At 43.1% G+C, this 21,792-nt stretch overlaps 3 protein-coding genes across 10 annotated transcripts; all 3 read left to right on the plus strand.

Annotated features, from left to right (window-relative positions):
* The first annotated feature begins 793 nt into the window (after positions 1-793).
* Positions 794-6,742, plus strand: LOC136462501 (uncharacterized). Of its 5 annotated transcripts, none has more exons than XM_066461598.1 (7): positions 794-994; positions 1,091-1,165; positions 5,436-5,561; positions 5,775-5,906; positions 6,102-6,257; positions 6,340-6,419; positions 6,493-6,742. In XM_066461598.1, exons 1-7 carry the CDS (start codon positions 863-865, stop codon positions 6,596-6,598), a joined length of 807 nt encoding a protein of 268 aa, XP_066317695.1. In that variant the 5' UTR covers positions 794-862; the 3' UTR covers positions 6,599-6,742. The 5 variants fall into 5 exon arrangements, with proteins under 5 accessions (XP_066317695.1, XP_066317696.1, XP_066317698.1 ...); XM_066461599.1 differs by having other exon boundaries at positions 5,784-5,906; XM_066461601.1 differs by lacking the exon at positions 6,102-6,257.
* A 5,912-nt stretch (positions 6,743-12,654) lies between these two features.
* On the plus strand, positions 12,655-15,923 carry LOC136462503 (uncharacterized). The gene is made up of 5 exons (XM_066461603.1): positions 12,655-12,789; positions 12,988-13,119; positions 13,573-13,662; positions 14,031-14,386; positions 15,554-15,923. Exons 2-5 carry the CDS (start codon positions 13,009-13,011, stop codon positions 15,711-15,713), a joined length of 717 nt encoding a protein of 238 aa, XP_066317700.1. The 5' UTR covers positions 12,655-12,789; positions 12,988-13,008; the 3' UTR covers positions 15,714-15,923.
* Positions 15,924-16,494: 571 nt separating this feature from the next.
* On the plus strand, positions 16,495-18,626 carry LOC136462504 (uncharacterized). 4 transcript variants are annotated; one of them, XM_066461607.1, is made up of 6 exons: positions 16,495-17,102; positions 17,198-17,343; positions 17,426-17,539; positions 17,877-18,032; positions 18,116-18,195; positions 18,269-18,626. In XM_066461607.1, the coding sequence occupies exons 2-6, from the start codon at positions 17,239-17,241 to the stop codon at positions 18,375-18,377; spliced, it is 564 nt and encodes a 187-aa protein (XP_066317704.1). In that variant the 5' UTR covers positions 16,495-17,102; positions 17,198-17,238; the 3' UTR covers positions 18,378-18,626. The 4 variants fall into 4 exon arrangements, with proteins under 4 accessions (XP_066317704.1, XP_066317702.1, XP_066317705.1 ...); XM_066461605.1 differs by having other exon boundaries at positions 17,198-17,539; positions 17,692-18,032; XM_066461608.1 differs by lacking the exon at positions 16,495-17,102 and having other exon boundaries at positions 17,116-17,343.
* The last annotated feature ends 3,166 nt before the right edge of the window (positions 18,627-21,792 follow it).

A 21,792-nucleotide genomic window follows, 5' to 3' on the forward strand; every position in this document is an offset into this window, starting at 1 on the left:
TGGCACTGTAGCACTTTCATTGTTATTTGGCAATTAGTGTTCAATCATAGTCTAATTAGTCTTAAAAGATTCGTCTCGTGAATTTCGTCTAAACTATGTAATTAGTTTTATTTTTTATTTATATTTAATGCTTCATGCATGCGTCTAAAGATTCGATGTGACGAGAAATCTTGAAATTTTTTGCAAAATGAAGTGCAACTAAACATCCACTTAGGTTTGGGACAGAAAAAAAAAACAAGGCGCACAGCATGCATCCCAAAACAGAATAGCAGTACTGGTACACCGCAGCACACAGCACCGCCCGCAAAATCGAGGCGCCCGACCGCCATGCACGCCATCTCCACCCTCTCCACTGTCTCACCGCTCTGTAGCGCCACATCCAGTTCCGTCCCGTGTCGGAGGGGAGCGCGGCATGGTGTGTGAGCCCCGCAATCGGACGGCCAAAAAATCGAGTGACACAAGCAACAGAATTGTCAGATTATTTCTATGGAAGCATGGGCCATCCGTCTCTCCGTGTCAAAGGTGGCCGCGCCGTGTGACGTGGTGCGGCGGCGTCGCGTCAAGATCGGTGGCGTGGCAGACCCTGCCACGTCACCGGTCAGCAGTCTCGGTCATCGCCATGTCATCCTCCCACCACGTCACCATATATGGTGCGGCACAGACGTTAGTTTTGAAAAAAAAAATAAACAGTGTTAAATTTAAAATTAGTTTAAAAAAGTGTTAAAAATAATAATAAAAAAATCTCCAGTGCCAAGTGCCAACCCACGCTCACACCAGGACCCCACCACTCACACTTCCCGGCCTCCCCTCAAAACCCCAGGTGGCGAGCAGTGGCGCAAGGCGGCGAGACCACGCCAGAGCCATGGCGACCCGATCAGCGCTCGCCTCCCTCCCCGCGCGCCTCCGGCCGACCTCTGCAGCCACGGCGGCCGGCGGATGGCGGCGTTTGCTCAGTGACGACCCAACGAAGGGGAGTATGGAGAATACCCTTAAGGTATGCGCACTCCGCCTCTCCCAAACCCTAACCAAACTTTCTCCTACTTGAATTTCCGCTCTCTTACGGATCTGATCGTTGCACGAGCGGGCTCAGGATGAGGATAAGCGCCTAGAGGACCCAACGATGATGGATGGGTTGCCCATGGAGAGCAGTGCACACCCTGGCCTGGTATTTTTTTTTGCTTTTAACTCTTAACCATGTCACAAACGTATCACTAGATTCTTTTTGTCTCAGTCGATTGTTGGTCCATTGGAATATTAGAAGTCAACTGATATACATCACAGTGTCATTTAGATTACTAAGAATGGGCAATTGAATTAATTCTCACCTATGCCTTGGCGTGTATCATGGTTTGCAGACTTGCTTTAGAGTCTAGCCATTCAAATTGAACTGAAAAGTTGTTATTCATTAGTTGTGCTGCAGCTGGCAGATCTGCACTAATGAAATCTAGTATGTAAAAGGAATGTTATGTGGTGTTGTATTTTTTTTTTAATTTGGTTCAGTATAGCATACTGTTTTAGCTAGATATACTGTCATTGTGGATTGCCCAAACTGTCCCAAGATAGGATTTCACTTCCTTTGGAAGTTTGTGATATTTCTGACCAGAAAAGCTGTCCAAAATGTACTTCCGCCATGTTTTGCACCAACCAATACTTTGCTTAGTCAATTGAGGATTCCAACAACCTAACAGGATCATCTTAGAAACATCTCAGGGTTCAAGGTCCATCGAGAAAATGTCTCACAGTATCCTAATTGAGTTTAATACTGCCCCCCCCCCCCCCCCCCCCCCCCCCCCCAATTATAATACGTCTTGGCTTTTCTAGGTACATTTCCTTTAGTTATGTATGTAGACATAGTGTATATCTAAGTACATAGCAAAAGCTATGTATCTAGAAAAGGCAAGACGTCTTATAATTTAGAATGGAGGCATTAATTGGCAACATTCTACAACATGTCCTGTTTATAATGAAGTTTGATTGAAAGGGAAACAGTTCACGAGACTAGTTATTCTCGAAGCAAAGAACACAAGTACCACAGGCATAAAAATGGTCTGATACCCACTTCTGCGATAATCGCGATGTCGAAGAGCGCTAAAGAATTCAGGTGAGACGGGAGCTCCAAATCAGTCCGTGGACGATCAGCTCTAGTCTTTTTAAACCACTGCCACCTCAACTGTAATGCTTAGGCCATGACCTCCAAGTTAGGAATACCAAGTCCACCAAGATCAAATGGTCTGATTACCTTCACCCAGGCAACTAGGCAGCATCCCCCATTAGCTTGAGCCTGTCCTTTCCAAAGAAATCCCTTTCTGAACTTATCTATCACCTTGATGAACCATTTGGGGACGTTTAGAGCTATCAGTAGATACACAGGTATGGCAGAGAGGACAAAGCGGACCATGGTGGCACGCCCTGCCCTGCTCAAGAGTGACGCCTTCCAACCTGGGAGCTTATCTGCAATTTTTTCAACCCAAGGCATAAGACCAGACTTCCGAAGTTTCTTGTTTGACAGTGGCAGCCCCAAATACGTACATGGAAATTCTGATATAGAGCAGGGCAGAATACTATTGATACTTGTCAAGGCAGGTTCCTCGCAACGAATGGGTATGATACTACTTTTCTGAAGATTAGTTTGCAACCCAGAAGCACTGCCAAAAATCCTGAGAATATCCTTTGTAATCTGCAGCTCCTCCTCAATTGGCTTAATAAATAAAGCGATATCATCTGCATACAGAGAAAACCTTTGCCCAGAGACACGTTGAGATAGAGGTTGCAAGAGCCCCTCACTTCCTGCCTTCACAAACAAGCTATTGAGTTCATCCATGACAATTATAAAGAGCATGGGGGAGAGGGGATCCCCCTGTCGCAGCCCTCGTTGATGTTGTATAAGCTGCCCTGGTTCGCCATTCAGGAGAATGCGAGTAGAGGAGGTTGATAATAAATTCGAGACCAAACTGCACCAAGCCATACCAAAGCCCAGATGTCTCAACACTTCCAATAAGGAAAACCAAGATACTGAATCGAAGGCTTTGGAGATATCAAGCTTGAGAAAAAGGCTAGGAACCTTCTGTCAGTGTAAGACTTTGACGCTTTGCTGAACCAACATGAAGTTATCATGAATACATCTCCCTTGAATGAATGCGCTCTGGTTCGTTGCTATCATAGAATCCATGAGTGGTGCCAAGCGATTAGCAAGAACCTTAGTTACTAATTTCACAAAGCTATGTACCAAGCTGATCGGGCGAAAATCTTTGGCCATTGCAGCATCAGACTTCTTCGGAATCAAGGTGATATAGGGTGCATTGAGGAGACCAAGACACCTAGCATCCCCCCTGCTGCAGTGTGATAATAGCAGCCATGAAATCTGCCTTAATCACCGACCAGCACGCCTTGTAAAACCTGCCAGTGTAACCGTCTGGACCCGGAGCTCTATCAGCTGGTAGAGTTTTAATCGTTTCCCAAACTTCCTCCTCCGTTATCAGATTGTCAAGTGCAGATAAATCCATACGCTCCCTGTGAAAAACCTCCAAGTCCAAGGACAGTGACCTGTTTGAAGCCGTGCCAAGTAGATTCTCATAAAAATCATACATGATCTTGTGCTTGTCTTCTTGGGCTGTAGCCACGCTGTCACCATCAATAAGCTTTGGAATAAAATTCTTTCTTTTTCGGAATGCAGCCTGCTTATGAAAAAAGGAGGTATTTGCATCACCATCTCTGAGGTATCTAACCCGGGAGCGGAGCCTTGCCATGGTTCTTTCCAAGGAAGCTAGCTTCAAACAATGTCGCTTTAATTCCCTTCTAAGCCAATCCTCGTCTGGCATTAATAACCGATGGTCTTGCGCCATTTCTAGTCTGTGCAGCACCTCACGTGCTAGAGCTAGCTGTGTTTTTATGTGGCCAACCTTCTTTGCGCTCCAAGATTGCAAAACGCGTGTAAGCCTCTTCAATTTGATGGAAATACGCTCCAGTGGACACGCGACTCGGATTGGTTCAGCCCAAGAGTTTGCACCGTGTCCAGAAAATCTGGAAACTGTATCCAGTAGCTTTCAAAAAGGAACCGCTTCTTTCCCTTGATACTATCATTAAGACCAAGCACAAGAGGACAATGATCAGACATCTCGGTTGCATGACTCTGAAGAATACAATCTGGATACATATCTTCCCAATCTGCAGTGCAAAGTACTCTGTCAAGTTTGACAAGCGTAGGGGACTCTCGCTCATTAGACCATGTATATCTCCGACCCAGCAAAGGTATCTCTTTCAATTCCAAATCATTAACGAAACGGCGAAACCGCCCCATCATTGCCCTGTTCACATTGTCATTATTCTTGTCTTCGGAGCTGTAAATCATGTTGAAATCACCAGCTAACATCCAAGGACCAGCACAGTGACTCCTAACCTCTCGTAGCTCTTCAAGAAATGCTGGTTTCTCAACATCCAAGTGAGGCCCATAAACCCCAGAAAACCACCAAGCTTGCTCACCATCCGCCTGGAATTTTACTGAGACCGAATGACGATAAACTCGATGACATTCAGCAGACAAAGAACCATCGCGCCAGGCCACCAGAATTCCACCCCTCGTTTCTTGAGCAGGGAGATGGATAAAGGAGCCAAAATCTTGACCCAGAATAGATAGTACGTCCCGATGAGAAATATGTGCCAGTTTCGTTTCCTGTAGGCAAACCAATGTTGATTGACAAGACTGAACCACTTGACGAACCACATCACGGCGCGCTTTATCATTGAGACCACGTGCATTCCATATCAAGAAATTAATCGGCCCCATTGATTAAAAGTAAGGAAGAACGACCAGTCAAGACCAAGAAACAGCTAGGCCAAAAATCGGCTGTCAGAGATGCTATCCACCAGACGCACCTTGTCGCAAGGGGGTGCACTCCAGCCAAACAGGGCTGCTGATGCCTTTACATGCTCACGACATAACGGATGAAGTACGAGCGTAATGCTCCAAAGAATCGGTCGACACCTTCTCAACACCATCTACAAAACCCAGTTGCCTGCAAACTGAGGGTGCCGCCTTAGAATCTGATGCCGGGGGAAGTTTTGCAACACGACGACTCCGCCTCGGCACAAAGTTGGATGGCAGGATTTTTTGTCTTCGTTTTGGGATTGGAGAAGGAGAAGGTATGATGGTGCTCACTGGTTTGGTTACTTTAGAGATAAACTCCGTCCTTGGGGAAGTCGTTCTTAACACAACATTCTGAGAAGTGTTCCCAGAGAGGTCCGCTGCACCTGCCTCATGGGGCAGCAATGAATTGTCTTAGTCATTATGTCTTCCGAATTTCATGCTGTATTGAGTCTTGACTAGAGGCAGTTCAGTAGTCATTGAGATGTGTTATTGTGTTGTTTAGATTACGGAGTGAACATGGGCTTATATTTGATCAATTGTACTTACCTTCAATAATTTTCTGTTCTCCCAGGCTGAGAATGAGAAGAACAGTCTCAAGGACCAGCTTGAGCAGTCCAGGAAAGAGATGAAGCAACTTAAGGACCAACTTGAGAAGGCAGAGTCAGAGAAACAACAGCTGAAGAACCAGATCCACAAGGTGAATATCAAAGACATCCATAGTTTATTGAGAAAATGCTGTTCACTATGGTATATTTTGTCTTAGTCATTATATCTTTCAAATTTTGTGCTGTATTGAGCCATGACTAGAGGTAGTTCAGTAGTTATTGAGATGTGTTATTCTGCTGTTTAGATTACTGAGTGAACATGGGCTTATATTTCATCGATTGTACTCGCCTCAAATAATTTTCAGTTCTCCCAGGCTGAGAATGAGAACTGTCTCAGGGACCAGCTGGAGCAGTCCAAGAAAGAGATCAAGGAACTTAAGGACCAACTTGAGAAGGCAGAGGCTGAGAAACAACTGCTGAAGGACCAGACACACAAGGTGAATATCAAAGACATCCCTGGCTTCAGTATTACAATTCTTTGTCCCAATGTTACAAATTGCACTAGTTGACTGTTGGAGGTAATGGTTTAAGCGGTATTCTAGTTTGGGGTAGAAGTTAGACAAACAAAATATTTGATTAGATATTTTCTGCTTCTTTTAGCTGTGAATCAATATATTTCATATAATTTGCAGGATTTAGAAACTATAGTCAGTAAGCAAACAGTGGAATTTGGGACTAAGCTAGCAAATCATGGCATACATGTTGATGAATGCATAAGAAAACTGCGACATCGATTAGAGGAATTTAAGGCTGGTGTAATGGTGGATGTTGTGTTTCTAAAGGAAGAGGTACAGTACAAAAAACTCAAAATTCTTTCCTGTTTAAAATTTTTGGATTTTGTTTATAATATTAATTTGATTATGTTTCTAGTGTCTGGAAAGGGCAGCAGTCGGTCAAGAAGGAACTGAAGTTTTAGAAGAAAAGAATCTTAAGTTTCAAGACGATTTAATGTAAGCCTTTTGAATATTTGATGCTCATTATCTATATTTTGGTTTCTTATATGTACTAATATTTGTATTACAGCGGAAAAGTGCAACCGACACAATACAATGTGGTGAAAACGACTGCCATTGCCGCAGTAGTACTTGTAGCGGTGGTTTTTGTTGTTCTCCATGTCAAGAGGGGCTGATGACTGCCGGCCAAGCTGCTCTCCCATATTCCCTTTTGTTTTTAAATAATATGACTTATGATTCTTGTTTTGTGGTGAAGAGAGAGAGAGAGAGCCATAGACACCGATGTTGACCGTGTAATGAAGTTTCTCTCTTTTGTGGTCTGTTTGGGGTGGATGTTGAGAGTTTTTCTAGAGTGGTTTAGAGGTTTAGGGTGTCTTTTTTTTTTTGTTTGGTTGCTTCTTTCTAAGCTGGTACTCCAGCAGTACTTTCCTCTTTCAATATAAGCTGGGCTATAAGCCTTTGATAAAAAAAGATGTTGACCGTGTAATTCCATCCACGACGAGGACGAATGGCAAGAATACACCTCTGGTCTGTGATCATGGTGCTCCTTCACCTAGTGGCTGATGGCTGCCACGTATGTTTCAAACAAGCTGAATTTGGAGAAGGTTTAGTTAAGTAGCAAACTACCTCGTATGTGTCAAACTAATCCCCTGAACCACCCGTGTGCCTTGAACCAGACCAGGAAGATGAACGGTACTGTTTCACCATGAACAGTAGGGAGGGAAAACCTGGATTGAAAGATTGAAACATAGGCGGTGCACGATCCGTTGATGCTGCCTCTCCACTATCGCGGCGAGGGGGGAGTCAAGCTCGGCGGCCTGAGGACGAGGAAGCGGGTCAGTGTGGACAACGCGATGGTGACGGCCGCGACGGCGTGTGCGACGAGCAAAGTCGAAGACGAGCGGCGAGCAGGTGAGGGCGGCGTGCAAGGGCAAGTGGTGAGGGCTGTGCACGAGGGTGAGGTGTGCGATAGGGAGGACGGTTGTGTAACTGGCAGTGCGAAGGTGATCGCATGATGTAATCCTCGTGTGATTGATCCTGAGGGCGCTGATGACGGGATTGGCCGGATCAATCAATCAAAATATAGTAGTTTCCTTCTTGCTCTTGCATGTACGATTGGCTCACAGCGGGAAGGGGGATATAGCGCGCGAGGGAGGGCAGGACTAGGTCCACCGCACGCACGTGTGAGCGTGGGAAACTTCGGGCGACCGATGCGTGAGCGAGCGTGCGATAGCCTGGTGTCGCGGGGTCGAAACCGCGGCAAGCGTTGTTGTTCGTCGGATGTCATTGAGTGTGATGTCTCTGGTGGCTCGGGTGGACTCAAGAACACGGAAGAACTCAAAGATCACGCAAGGGACATATAGGTTTATCCTGGTTCGGGCTATCGGGGCCCTACGTCCAGCAGTCTGAGGATCTTTGTATTCAAGAGTACCCAAATCGGAGGTTACAACATATTGTAAGAGAGAGATTTGGCTCGTCGGCGGTGAGGTCTCCTCGTCGGAGAGGAGGAAGACAATGGAAAGGGTGGAGAAGCTCTCAATACTCCTCTCGAGGTGGCCCTACTCTCGGTGCAGAGCTCGAGCTGTTCCGGTGAGGACTGAAATGATCTGTTCGGTTTGGAATCGTCCTCGACTCTCTGTAGGATCCGACCTCCCCTTATATACCGAGGTAGGTCGGGTACATGGCGGTTTAGGAAGTCTAGTATGGTCTACATGCGCCAGAGTCCAGGAGGGTCCTGCAGCGGCGTGAATGGACCTTGGCGTTGTCGTGGAGCTAAAGAAGCCATGGGCGTCGTCCGGAGATACAAGAATCATATCCTATCCTATACTCTTATAAAGCAAAACCCAACTAATTTTTTTTTTCAATCCACATCCCTCCACGTCATCAGCGTTCCATGTCATCTAGTTATTTAAACCATCCAATTCCCATTGTGAGGCATATCTGTACGTGCAATAATCAATGGACGCAGTGATGTCTCCCCATCTCCTATTGTCTTTTCTCCTTCCAAGCACTTGCAGAGTGCTATCATAAAAATATTTATATCGCAGCTGAAACAGTTGCCCACTTCATCCATTACAAACCAATATATAAGAAACCTTTCAGCATCAATTGAGACATGATTTCTTGAGCTCCCGCAACATGACTAAACTCTGCCTCTCACGACTTTCCGTTTGGAGCCTCAATTAATTTTCTGTGAATTTCGCTGAGATTTTCTTTCAGATTTCTTGGAGGCTGATTTTGCAAAGGCTACATGCATGGAGATTATAGTATGGAGAAAGGGAAGCGGCAACTTTCATGAAAGCACGAGTGGTACTATTACGTACGCCTTTTTTGTTCCGACCGAAGAAGAATTGTATTAGATAATTACTAGTATATCAACACGTTACATGCATTCTGTATTACACAAATATTTAGAAACTGATTTTCATCTAAGACTTTGTTTAGTTCCCCTAAAGTTTAGTCTCTATCATATCGGATGTTTGGACACATACGTGGAGTACTAAATATAAACTAAAAAATAACTAATTGCATAAATTGCGATTAATTTGCGAGACGAATTTTTTAAGCCTAATTAGTTCATAATTTGACAATGTGGTGCTACAGTAAAGCTACTGTAAACATGTGCTGATAACGGATTAATTAGACTTACTAAATTCATCTCGTAGATTACTGATGACTTCTGTAATTTGTTTTATTATTACTATCCGAACACTACCATGTGACACTCTGATGTGACACTCGACGTGACACCTCTAAACTTTAGCCTCTGAATTTAAACACCACCTAAATTGTACCCACGTTGTGAATAATTCCAGATCTCAAAACAAAACCTGTACGACGTTTTATAGTATGGATGACCGCACAGGTAAATACTTGGCAAAAGCCCTGAGAACAGATGCCCAACGAACGACGGCCAACATTCATGTAGGCGGAGTTGAAAAACTTCTTCTTTCTGGTGTCTTCCTTCTTCTTCTTCTTCTTTCTGCCACCGAAGAATGAGGAAGACTTCTGAAACGTATTCTCCCTGGTCCTTCATCGTGGCCAGATCTAACCACAATAAAACAGAGAAGAGATAGGAGAAAATTATTCCATGACGGCGACACCATCTCCGTCTTGATGTTACCGTCCAAAAATAAAAGTCTCCATGTCATCATACCAGTGAGGATGCTGACGCTGTAGCTGTCGTCCTCATCTTCGACAGAGCCGCCATGGAGAAAACGATTTCACCCTACCCACTCGCCGTCGCCAGAGAGGAGGAGGGCTAAAACCAAAAACCTTGGTATAGAGAGACCCTAACCCTAAGTACTCGATCTACTAAAAAAACTTATTAAAAACAATGGATCCCCACTCCTTCTGACCTTCGGCGATATGCCGAAGAGGGGAGAGAGGGGGACCAACGGTTGGGGGGTGGGGGGGGGGGGGGGGGAGTCGCTAGATGCGAGGGCTTCCCTCAGATCTCCGTGCTGTTACTACATAGACCTTGATGATTGATGAAGAGATCCAGAGATTATGTTTCTATGCAAGTTGCATGCAGAATATTATGTTTCTATGTAGAGAATAGTATTTCTCATACATGACCGATCAAGGAGCATCTGATCTGTTCGCAAGCATTAGCTTTATTTGTAAAATTCTTTCTATTTTATTGGTCGATTCGTTCTTTACCTTCATGTTGGTTCGCAAGTATCTTACAGGAAGCATTGCCTTTGAAGTAAGGGTGTTACGTGGCTGCCAGGATCGAGAGGGAGAGAGCAGAGGGAGGCTACAGTACCCACGGGTACTGTTCACACGAGGGAGGGAGGGCAGGGACGGCTGGCTGCCAGGGGAAGCCAGCAACTTAATTGTTGCTTCTTGCTTGCGTATAACTGATACATGATTCTCTTTTTATAGAGATGATTGACTTGACCCCTAAGGAAATATCATAATCGAATCAATCTAACATATTTCTTTCCTAACAAACCAAACCAATCTAATCTAATCTGTTCACGCACTACAACACTGTGTGCTACAGTACCGTGTGGCCCTGGGCCGGCTCCACTTGCCATAACAAAGGGAGACATAAATAGAAAAGGAACATGTCTAGTTGCAGGGGAAGACAGCTTGCAAACCTAAAGATCAAAGGGGACAGAGGCGGACCGACCTATAGGGCGAGCTTGGGCGGCCGCCCTAGGTCATCACCGACGAGCACCACTACTACCCCTCAGTTCTCCGGTCGGCGACAGCATCCCTGAGTCCGTCGATGTCGAGCTAGCACCGCCGTCGTGAGGTTGAAGACGAATAGAAGATGGCTAGGGTGCTGGGCCATCTGGCCAACAACTAACAAGGCCCATTTTCTGGTTCTGGCCCATTTTGGCCCTTAGGGCTAGGCGAAGGGGCAGGGGCGCACTGTGCATTCCAATTTCGCATCGCACATCGCAGTCGCTGCTCTAGCTCGGGCGCTCGGCGGACGGCGGCGGCGCTCCAACTCGGCAAATTAAAATGGCTGAATTAAAACGGCAGCCATATATTAGAACATAATTTTTATGTGATATTACAATATATATATATATATATATATATATATATATACATATATATATATATATATATATATATATATATATACATACATACATATGTATGAAGACCGGTATATCGGTGAATTAAAATGGCTGAATTAAGCCTCTGTATACATAGTTAGACCGGTATATCGGCGAAGTTTTGTATCTGTACATAATGATCCGCCCTAGCTCATATTTCCGGCTAGGTCCGCCACTGAAAGGGGACTACGGATTATTGATATAGAGAGTCAGAATAATGCACTTTTGATGAAATATTTGGATAAATTTTATAATAATGCAGAATTACCCTAGGTAACATTGACATGGAGAGCAAATTCTACTCCAACACTAAGACACATATCAGAAGTCTAGTTGGCTCTTTCTGGTGGAAGGATATCATCAAACTTTTTGATAAATTCCAAAGCTTCTCAGTTTGCAATCTTAGCAGAGGCAACACAACTCTTTTTTGGACACGTAGTTGGCAGGGCAAAATCTCAAAGATACATACCCCCAGCTTTATTCCTTCACCAGAAAGCCAAAATGCTCCATAAGATACTTTCTTGGTCAAGAAGTTGACAGAATTTTTAGACTGCCATTGTCCTCACAAGCTGCAAGACAGCTGGAAGAGATTGACTAGTTACCGGAGGAAAGAGATTGGGATGAAAATGTTCAGACACTTGTCATATTCCTGGGGCAACTCGAAGTTCAGTAGTAGAAAGGCCTACAATATACTAATTGGTAATTCAGAAGCTTCCCCTCTTTTCTCTTGGCTCCAGGCCTCATGCAACTTAGGCAAACATAAATTTTTCTTTCGGCTCCTAATCAGAGATAGATTGAATACAAGAAATTTGTTGAGAAGAAAGAATATGGAGCTAGACGACTATAATTGTGTTATGTGCAATGGTGGCCATGAGGAAACAAGTTTTCATCTATTTTTTGAATGTGGTTTCAGCCAAAGCTGTTGGAATTCTATCCCTATTCACTGGAATATGAACCTTTCAAAACTTTAGACATGATAATTGAAGCTAGAGACAACTTTGGGAATCCCATATTCAGAGAAATATTTATAACATCATGTTGGGTAATATGGACGTCAAGGAATGCAGTCATCTTCGATAATGCTCAGGTTGATATCAATGTTTGAAAGAGGAACTTCAAAGAAGAACTTGGTCAAGTCTGTACTAAGGCCAAGTCAAGCAGGCAGACACCCCTCATTGCTTGGAGAGATAGCTTCATTGTATAGTTTTACTTTCCTTTTATTTTTGGGCTTGAAAGCCTCGTATTTCTGAAACCTTGTAAATGCCATTCTTCATTTAATGGAAAAAAAGTACGGGAATCTCCTGCTGATTCGGTTAAAAAAAATATTTATAGGCACCGTTTGTAGCAATTCCAACATTTGAACCCATACCAAGATATTTTTCACAGAAAGCCTCATTATAAACCTCCACTTCGTTTTTGATAACATCACGACTTTGCTGCCTGACGCCTTTAGCAAAATGAATGGAGGATTTCTCCATATTAATCTTTTGCCCCGATGCTGAACAATGCAATTATAGGACCCCTTCATCAACGAAGCCCAATTTACTCAGACAAACAGCAGGCTATCACAAACACGTCGTGGTTTACTCGCACTCCCGGGTCCCGGCGCAGCACTTGGCACAGGCAAACAAACGTACCTTATATGCAACCAAAAACAGCCTCGGTGCACCATCTACCCTGCGTCCCTGCCTTTACACCTCTCTATCGTGGCGACGCGGCTGGTCGCCCGCCGCCGCCCTAGCCAGTTGACTGTCTCGTCGGACCCTTCGCCGGCGACGATCACCCACCGGGTATGCCCATCCCTTCCCTTCCCTTCCCTTCCCTTCCCTTCCCTTTCTTTCCTTTCCCCTCCCGTTGCGCGAAACCTAGCAACCAAACCCAAACCCTACCTTCGTCAATTTGGCTATTTTTATCCGGAACTGATCTAATTACAAGTGTATATACATGGATTTGGATCTGATCTAATCACAAGTTTATGTTGAATTCAGGTTCATCAGCCGGCAACCGAGATGGCCGGACGCTTCATGTTGGAGAAACTCTCCCATTCATCTAGATCGAGGAACCTCCTTGGGGCACATTTCTCATCTGCCTCTGCTCTGCTCATCCGCACTACTGCATCGGTACGTATAAGAGCTATATGCGTGTTAATTTGAACGGATAGGATTTTGGATTCCAAATTATCAATGAAGTTGTGGACACCTTTGTATCGAGCTGCCCCATCCCAATTGTGACAGTATTGTTTTTCTTTTCTCTTATCTGAATTCTTATTGTTCCTTCACGACATTCGTGAGCTTCTTTCTCCACTTTAAATTTAAATTTGTTTTTGGAAGTTTTAAATTTTTGTTTTTGGAAGGGAGAAACGAAAAATTCTCATTTTGTTGTCGCCCTTTCAAGAAAGCAGCGTTAGAGCCCTCAGTTTTTCTTTTCCCATATAGCTGTAGCACGGTGCTTCCCAATTAACCTGTGAATTCATAAACTCTCTGTTGCTTTCTCTGTTGCGCTGAAAGAGGCTGAATTTCTGAAGTTTTTGAGAGGCCACTGATTGAAATCTCTAATCTTGTTATGACTCCCAGGATGGTGGCACCACCCTCAGTAACCATCTCCGTGGACTACCTGCACATCCTAGCACTGTTGTTCTGAGTAACCACGTGATTCATGGCAGTGTAAGTAAAGTACTAGCTTTCTCAATTTCCCTGCCTTATGTGTGCTGCGGATTGTTGCCGTGATGATTGCACAAGCTTGTAATTGATCTTGTTGGGCTATATGTGTAATTGATCTTGTTGGGCTATATGTTGTTCAGAGATGCATGTTGCATTGTTGTTGGGCTACATTTACATTTGTAGCTGGCCAACTTTTCTTTGCTTTATATATTATTATGACCTAATAGTGGTACTTTATTTGCTTATTATCTATGCATATTTAAGAATCTAAATGTTTATAATAATGTAGCTCGGTTCAAATCAGTTTTATTTGCTCTGCTAATTTTCCGATCGTAACTTAAGATTATGACTTCTGGTCCTTCCCTACAAAGGTTGCAAGGTACAACAGCACATTCTCATTCTCCTATCCTTCTGCTAAAGCAAGAAGCCCAACAACTGGCATGTCATCCATTATCACCCATCCCATGAAGCTAGCATCTGTTGATTCTGTTAGAGGACCGAAGCGAACTTTTTCATCAAAAATAATCAAGCACAATATTGATTGGGAAGCTCAGAGGGCAACTATGGAAGCTCATTTGAAAGCCATCAAGAAATTTTCCAGGGGTGCTAATTTGGAAGCCCAAAGTGCAGATGTCCGTGCTGACTTTGAACGTCGCAAAGCTTTCTTGGAAAACCTAACAGACAAAGCTAATGCTGATCTTGCAGCTTGGAAGGCTGAAATGGACAAGTAAGTTTCCTGATTACTTACATGAAGGTGTTGGTTGAATAAACCACTATTTTGTTTTCTGCACATATGCTTCTCTTAGTGTGTTTCCTAATTATTTGCACATTAACCGCTTCTCAATGAAGTTGCTTTTGTTAGTTTTGGAGGTGAAACTGGAAAATCTTGCTCGTCTAAGTTAAATGATTGGGAAAGAATACAAACTTTAATGGTACAAGTACCAACTCAAATCAAATTCAACACAATAATTAATAAATGACATGTAACAACTCATCCTGTGTTCAAAGCAAAGTCAATGGCGGCTGACAAGTAATTTTGAAGCACTAAGATGGCAATGTTATGTGTTAGTTCTTTTTTCTGCATCAGTTTGCTTTTTGTACCGGGCAACTTAGTCTGTTAGTCAAATAACATAAGACACAACTATACGTTTATTATTTGTTTAGTTGGATTTTTCGCTTGGCAATTACAACAAGAAAATGCACTGTAGCATGTTTTGAATCAGTTATCTACTCTTCAATATGCAAACTGAGTGATGGTTGGATTCTTTGCCAAGCATTGTGCTGCCTTGCCAAGCTAGGAATCAGAGTGGGGCCAAAGGGCGCCTAGCTCAGACGGTTAGGTGACCCAGCGGCACTCCTCAGGTCCTGAGTTCGACTCCCCGTGGGAGCGAATTTCAGGCTATGGTTAAAAAAATCCCCTCGCCCGTCCCCATGTGCCAAAGCGCAGTTATGGCCCGGCCCGGTTCTCACAGGGCAACAGATACCGTTGCGTCAGGATGGGGGCGGGGTTTCGGGGGTTTTCTCGATCTGTGTGAGAAGATCTTCTTAAAGGGAAAACCCTCGGGGCTGTCATAACCCCCCGCAGGTCGAGTTTTTATGAATCAGAGTGGGCAGGGTGTTTGGATGTGTTGCTAGCTGTCATTGATTCTGGCTCTCCTTGTTCTTTGCTGGTTATTTCATTTCTATTACTTCAGACTTCACTTGGGTTTTTTTTCGCTTGGCAATTACGACTAGAAAATGCATTGTATCATGCTCAATAATAGCAAACTGAATGTTGTAGGTTTACTCATTTCTATTGTTCGTTTACTGTGTTCTTTTTGTTGTGCTGTTGGTATATTCATTTCATCATATTTGTTTCTGATTCATTTTATCAAAATTTGTTCCTGACCTGCAGGGATGCTGCTGAATTTGATCGATTAGTAAATGGTATTTTGTGTGTTTTGACTGCCGTGGCGATGTATGGGATATTTTTAATGCACAGTTCGCTTGAATGTCATTGCGAAGGCCAAAGCTTGGTTGCTGCAAAGGCCAATGTGGAGGATCAGAATCCTTAAGTTTCTGCAAGTGCCATTGTGATAGTTCAGAACCCTATAATTTGTTGAATTAGTAGATCCAACAAGTAAGATATAAGGCAGACATGTTTTTTTTTTAATATTTGTATTAAGTATTCAAAGAATCCTTGTGACTTATGTAAAAAGGTACCCTGCTTATGCTACCTCTAAGCTCTTGCCGTGTAATGTTATGTGTGCTAATGGGAACTCAAAGGCATTATCCACTTGTGCTAAAAAAAAAGGCATTATCCACTTGCATCAGCCAATGGAGCTCCCAGGTGATTTCGTGTGAACTGCAACGGTGGAGCTGGGCTGATTGTGGAGCTTAAAGAGTTTTTTCTTCTGGTAGATTTTTTTTCTTCTTTAGATTGAGTACGTACGCCAAACATACGAAATGCTTTTGAAAAAAAGAAACACACTAATGAACCCTGTTTCTAATGCACTTGGCCTGGTGCAGCATGAATAAAATGCAGAAAAATTATAGTGCACTTGGTCTACTGCCACCTCTTTGCTTCTTGCAGCAAACTGCCAAACTGCAACATGACATATGCCTTCACCTGGTTGTGTAGTCACTACTGCATTTGGCCTGGTGCAGCATGAATACAATTTAGAAAAATTATAGTGCACTTAGTCTACTGCCACCTCTTTGCTTCTTGCAGCACACTGCCATGCTCTAGAAACTAATTATCATCCCATAAATACTAAGAGGTGATATTCATGTGCAGGTACATCTGGCCTAGGTTGTTTGACAGTGAAATCAGAGCATCAAGGTTAGTATTCTGCAGTTCAATCTTTATTTTGTTTTGTAATTCATGGTTAGCACTGTTTCTGTAAACTGAAAACCTGGGAGTAACATACACTTGATAGGTTTGCTTACACATGATAGCTTTACCTTTGCCATCAGCACTCGAATAGAGTTGTCGGAAAAGGGGCACTCATGTGGAACCACATATCAGAAACTATAGTTTACAACAGAAATTCAGTATGAAATACGATACAATATATATATAATTATACACTGTAGCAAGCTACCTTTTCAAAAAAAAAAAAACACAGCGCTGACCTCTCTTGCAAATATCACCTCATTGATGGAGTAGAGAATAATCTATAAACCAATGATGACAGCAGGTTCATTTAGCCAACCTATGTATACCAAGCCTATATAGTTGTTTTGCTTTATACTGTATATTCAAACTATTGTGCTTCATGTTAGACGAGTGGATAAACTGCGTTTAGCATTTTTTGGAATATTTATATTTATATGTGTCATCTTTCATGTTCTTCAACTAATGGTTACCGTATTAGACAAGAGGTTAAATTGTGGGTACATTTCAATGGAAAATAGTGCCTCTCCTGCACCATTGCGAGACAAGACTAACACTACTAATGGAGGTAACCAAAATAGAAGGGCAATTATTATCTTCAATACACCCTATTGTTTATATTATATAAATGATAATCAATAGTATATGGATGTAACACTGTAGGAAGCGATGTTGCACAACGCAGGAGAAAGAGATAAGGCTCGATGACACGCAATGTCTCAAGAGAAAAGGGACGAAAAAAAATAAAAAACGTCGAGAAGCATATAAAAGAAGAAAGGAGCAACAACTGCGTACCGAAACTACCAATGGTTGTATAGTAGAAATGATGGTGAATAATAATATAGATATTACTATTGATGTTTCTTATATGTGTTGTATCACAATTGTTAGATGGTCAGGATGCATCAAACAAGGAAAATATGGATCCTAATGAAACAGATGACTGGTTGCATAGGAATGATTCACTCTATGCAAATGATATACTTATATCCAATCGGCTGTCAGGTAATTTAACTGTTATTAATATGTCATCAATGCCTACATTTTTGTGTTGGCGAATCTTTCTGTAGGTTTATATACAATGAGAGGATCGATGATGGATATCTTGTGTGTTTTGTTTGTCTTGCTACTATTTTAACTCAAACACAACTATGTAGGTGATGACGATGAAGTAATTACTGCTCGTAGTATAGTTAATCAAGAAATGCAGTCACAATGCACCGATGCTTCACGTAAGAGAGAATTAACAAATGAGCAAGTCATGGCTGATCGTACAAAATATTTGATTAGATATTTTCTGCTTCTTTTAGCTGTGAATCAATATATTTCATATAATTTGCAGGACTTAGAAACTATAGTCAGTAAGCAAACAGTGGAATTTGGGACTAAGCTAGCAAATCATGGCATACATGTTGATGAATGCATAAGAAAACTGCGACATCGATTAGAGGAATTTAAGGCTGGTGTAATGGTGGATGTTGTGTTTCTAAAGGAAGAGGTACAGTACAAAAAAACTCAAAATTCTTTCCTGTTTAAAATTTTTGGATTTTGTTTATAATATTAATTTGATTATGTTTCTAGTGTCTGGAAAGGGCAGCAGTCGGTCAAGAAGGAACTGAAGTTTTAGAAGAAAAGAATCTTAAGTCTCAAGACGATTTAATGTAAGCCTTTTGAATATTTGATGCTCATTATCTATATTTTGGTTTCTTATATGTACTAATATTTGTATTACAGCGGAAAAGTGCAACAGACACAATACAATGTGGTGAAAACGACTGCCATTGCCGCAGTAGTACTTGGAGCGGTGGTTTTTGTTGTTCTCCATGTCAAGAGGGGCGGATGACTGCCGGCCAAGCTGCTCTCCCATATTCCCTTTTGTTTTTAAATAATATGACTTATGATTCTTGTTTTGTGGTGAAGAGAGAGAGAGAGAGCCATAGACACCGATGTTGACCGTGTAATGAAGTTTCTCTCATTTGTGGTCTGTTTGGGGTGGATGTTGAGAGTTTTTCTAGAGTGGTTTAGAGGTTTAGGGTGTCTTTTTTTTTTGTTAGGTTGCTTCTTTCTAAGCTGGTACTCCAGCAGTACTTTCCTCTTTCAATATAAGCTGGGCTATAAGCCTTTGATAAAAAAAAGATGTTGACCGTGTAATTCCATCCACGACTAGGACGAATGGCAAGAATACACCTCTGGTCTGTGATCATGGTGCTCCTTCACCTAGTGGCTGATGGCTGCCACGTATGTTTCAAACAAGCTGAATTTGGAGAAGGTTTAGTTAAGTAGCAAACTACCTCGTATGTGTCAAACTAATCCCCTGAACCACCCGTGTGCCTTGAACCAGACCAGGAAGACGAACAGTACTGTTTCACCATGAACAGTAGAGGGAACACCTGGATTGAAAGTTTGAAACATAGGCGGTGCACGATCCGTTGATGCTGCCTCTCCACTATCGCGGAGAGCAGGGAGTCAAGCTCGGCGGCCTGAGGATGAGGAAGCGGGTCAGTGTGGACAAGGCGATGGTGACGGCCGCGACGGTGTGTGCGACGAGCAAAGTCGAAGACGAGCGGCGAGCAGGTGAGGGCGGCGCACAAGGGCAAGTGGTGAGGGCTGCGCACGAGGGTGAGGTGAGGGAGGACGGTTGTGTAACTGGCAGTGCGAGGTGATCGCGTGATGTAATCCTCGTGTGATTGATCCTGAGGGCGCTGATGACGGGATTCGCCGGATCAATCAATCAAAATATAGTAGTTTCCTTCTTGCTCTTGCATGTACGACTGGCTCACAGCGGGAAGGGGGATAGAGCGCGCGAGGGAGGGCAGGACTAGGTCCACCCCATGCACATGTGAGCGTGGGAAACTTCGGGCGACCGATGCGTGAGCGAGCATGCGATAGCCTGGTGTCGAGGGGTCGAAACCGCGGTAAGCATTGTTGTTCGTCGGATGCCATTGAGTGTGATGTCTCCGGTGGCTCAGGTGGACTCAAGAACACGGAAGAACTCAAAGATCACGCAAGGGACATATAGGTTTATCCTGGTTCGGGCTATCAGGGCCCTACGTCCAGCAGTTTGAGGATCTTTGTATTCAAGAGTACCCAAATCGGAGGTTACAACATATTGTAAGAGAGAGATTTGGCAGGGGATCGCTCGGTGCTGATCCTTGGCTCGTCGGCGGTGAGGTCTCCTCATCGGAGAGGAGGATGACAATGGAAAAGGGTGGAGAAGCTCTCGATACTCCTCTCAAGGTGGCCCTACTCTCGGTGCAGAGCTCGAGCTGTTCCGGTGAGGACTGAAATGATCTGTTTTGTTTGGAATCGTTCTCGACTCTCTATAGGATCCGACCTCCCCTTATATACCGAGGTAGGTCGGGTACATGGCGGTTTGGAGAGTCTAGTATATGGTCTACATGCGCCAGAGTCCAGGAGGGTCTTGCAGCGGCGTGAATGGACCTTGGCGTTGTCGTGGAGCTAAAGAAGCCATGGGCGTCATCTGGAGATAACAAGAATCCTATCCTATACTCTTATAAAGCAAAACCCCACTAGTATTTTTTTTTCAATCCACAGCCCTCCACGTCATCAGCGTTCCATGTCATCTAGTTATTTAAACCATCCAATTCCCATTGTGAGGCATATCTGTACGTGCAATAATCAATGTACGTGCAATATATAAGAAACCTTTCAGCATCAATTGAGACATGATTTCTTGAGCTCCCGCAACATGACTAAACTCTGCCTCTCACCACTTTCCGTTCGAGCCTCAATTAATTTTCTGTGAATTTCGCTGAGATTTTCTTTCAGATTTCTTGGAGGCTGATTTTGCAAAGGCTACATGCATGGAGATTATAGTATGGAGAAAGGGAAGCGGCAACTTTCATGAAAGCACGAGTGGTACTATTAGTACGTCTTTTTTTTTTCGACGAAAGAAGAATTACATTAGATAATAACCAGTACATCAACATGTTACATGCACTCTGGATTACACAAATATCTAGAAACCGATTTTCATCTAAGGCCTTGTTTAGTTCCTCCCCTAAAGTTTAGTCTCTATCATATCGGATGTTTGGACATACATGGAGTCATAAATATAAACTAAAAAATAACTAATTGCATAGATTACGACTAATTTGCGAGACAATTTTTAAGCCTAATTAGTCCATAATTTGATAATGTGATGCTACAATAAAGCTACAGTAAACATGTGCTGATGACGGATTGATTAGGCTTACTAAATTCGTCTCGCAGATTACTGAGGACTTCTGTAATTTGTTTTATTATTAATATCTGAATACTCCCATGTGACACCCAACGTGACACCTATAAACTTTAGCCCCTGAATTTAAACACCACCTAAATTATACCCACGCTGTGAATAGTTCCAGATCTCAAAACCAAACATGTACGGCGCTTTGCAGTATGGATGACCGCACAGGCAAACACTCGGCAAAAGGTCTGAGAACATATGCCCAACGAACGATGGCCAACATTCGTGTAGGCGGAGTTGAAAAACTTCTTCTTTCTGGTGTCTTCTTTTTTCTTCTTCTTTCTGCCACCGAAGAATGAGGAAGACTTCTGAAACGTATTCTCCCTGGTCCTTCATCGTGGCCAGATCTAACCATTATAAAACAGAGAAGAGATAGGAGAAAATTATTCCATGACGGCGACATCATCTCCGCCTTGATGTTACCGTCCAAAAATAAAAGTCTATGTCATTATACCGGTGAGGATGCTGACGCGGTAGCTGTCACCCTCATCTTCAACAGACCGCATGGAGAAAACGATTCCACCCTGACTACTCGCCGTCGCCAGAGAGGAGGTAAGACAATCACATGTGGAGATGTCTGGGTTTCAGGCATCCGACGTCGCAACTCGCTCGAAGCCTTCTCAATTTTTTACCACAGCCTACACATGCGATAACATGACATCTCGCCAAGTTTCGTGATTTTCGGACTTCGTATGAATTTTATATAATTTTAAAACATTTTTTCGGCAAGTCGGTCGTCATGTTACGCGAACAAGATGCGTGAAAATTTGATGCGAGTTCGTGGATAGGGACTCAACATGCACCAATTAACATGAATAATATTTTTCGAAACACTACATTGTAATATTCTATGCACCTGCAGTTCAAATTTGACATATTCGAAAAAAAAATCAAAGAATCGAAATAAATTAAGGAAATATACAAAACAAAATCAAAATTGGCCTAAGTTTTAAAATTGAGTTCAAAACAATGTATTGTAGCACCACAAAAAAACTGGGCTAAAAAA

This window comes from Miscanthus floridulus, chromosome 7 (assembly GCF_019320115.1).
Source record: "Miscanthus floridulus cultivar M001 chromosome 7, ASM1932011v1, whole genome shotgun sequence".
Lineage (NCBI taxonomy): Eukaryota > Viridiplantae > Streptophyta > Magnoliopsida > Poales > Poaceae > Miscanthus > Miscanthus floridulus.

What these genes read in the sequence shown, in the direction of transcription:
- LOC136462504 (XM_066461605.1), top strand. Translation starts at nt 17,392, where the DNA reads ATGTTTCTTATATGTGTTGTATCACAATTGTTAGATGGTCAGGATGCA. An exon ending in TATATCCAATCGGCTGTCAG is followed by an intron (nt 17,540 to 17,691) that starts GTAATTTAACTG and finishes ACAACTATGTAG; the next exon opens with GTGATGACGATGAAGTAATT. An exon ending in AAGTCTCAAGACGATTTAAT is followed by an intron (nt 18,196 to 18,268) that starts GTAAGCCTTTTG and finishes TTTGTATTACAG; the next exon opens with CGGAAAAGTGCAACAGACAC.
- LOC136462501 (XM_066461598.1), top strand. Translation starts at nt 863, where the DNA reads ATGGCGACCCGATCAGCGCTCGCCTCCCTCCCCGCGCGCCTCCGGCCG. An exon ending in TGAAGAACCAGATCCACAAG is followed by an intron (nt 5,562 to 5,774) that starts GTGAATATCAAA and finishes AATAATTTTCAG; the next exon opens with TTCTCCCAGGCTGAGAATGA. An exon ending in TGAAGGACCAGACACACAAG is followed by an intron (nt 5,907 to 6,101) that starts GTGAATATCAAA and finishes TATAATTTGCAG; the next exon opens with GATTTAGAAACTATAGTCAG.
- LOC136462503 (XM_066461603.1), top strand. Translation starts at nt 13,009, where the DNA reads ATGGCCGGACGCTTCATGTTGGAGAAACTCTCCCATTCATCTAGATCG. An exon ending in ACCACGTGATTCATGGCAGT is followed by an intron (nt 13,663 to 14,030) that starts GTAAGTAAAGTA and finishes TTCCCTACAAAG; the next exon opens with GTTGCAAGGTACAACAGCAC. An exon ending in TGGAAGGCTGAAATGGACAA is followed by an intron (nt 14,387 to 15,553) that starts GTAAGTTTCCTG and finishes CCTGACCTGCAG; the next exon opens with GGATGCTGCTGAATTTGATC.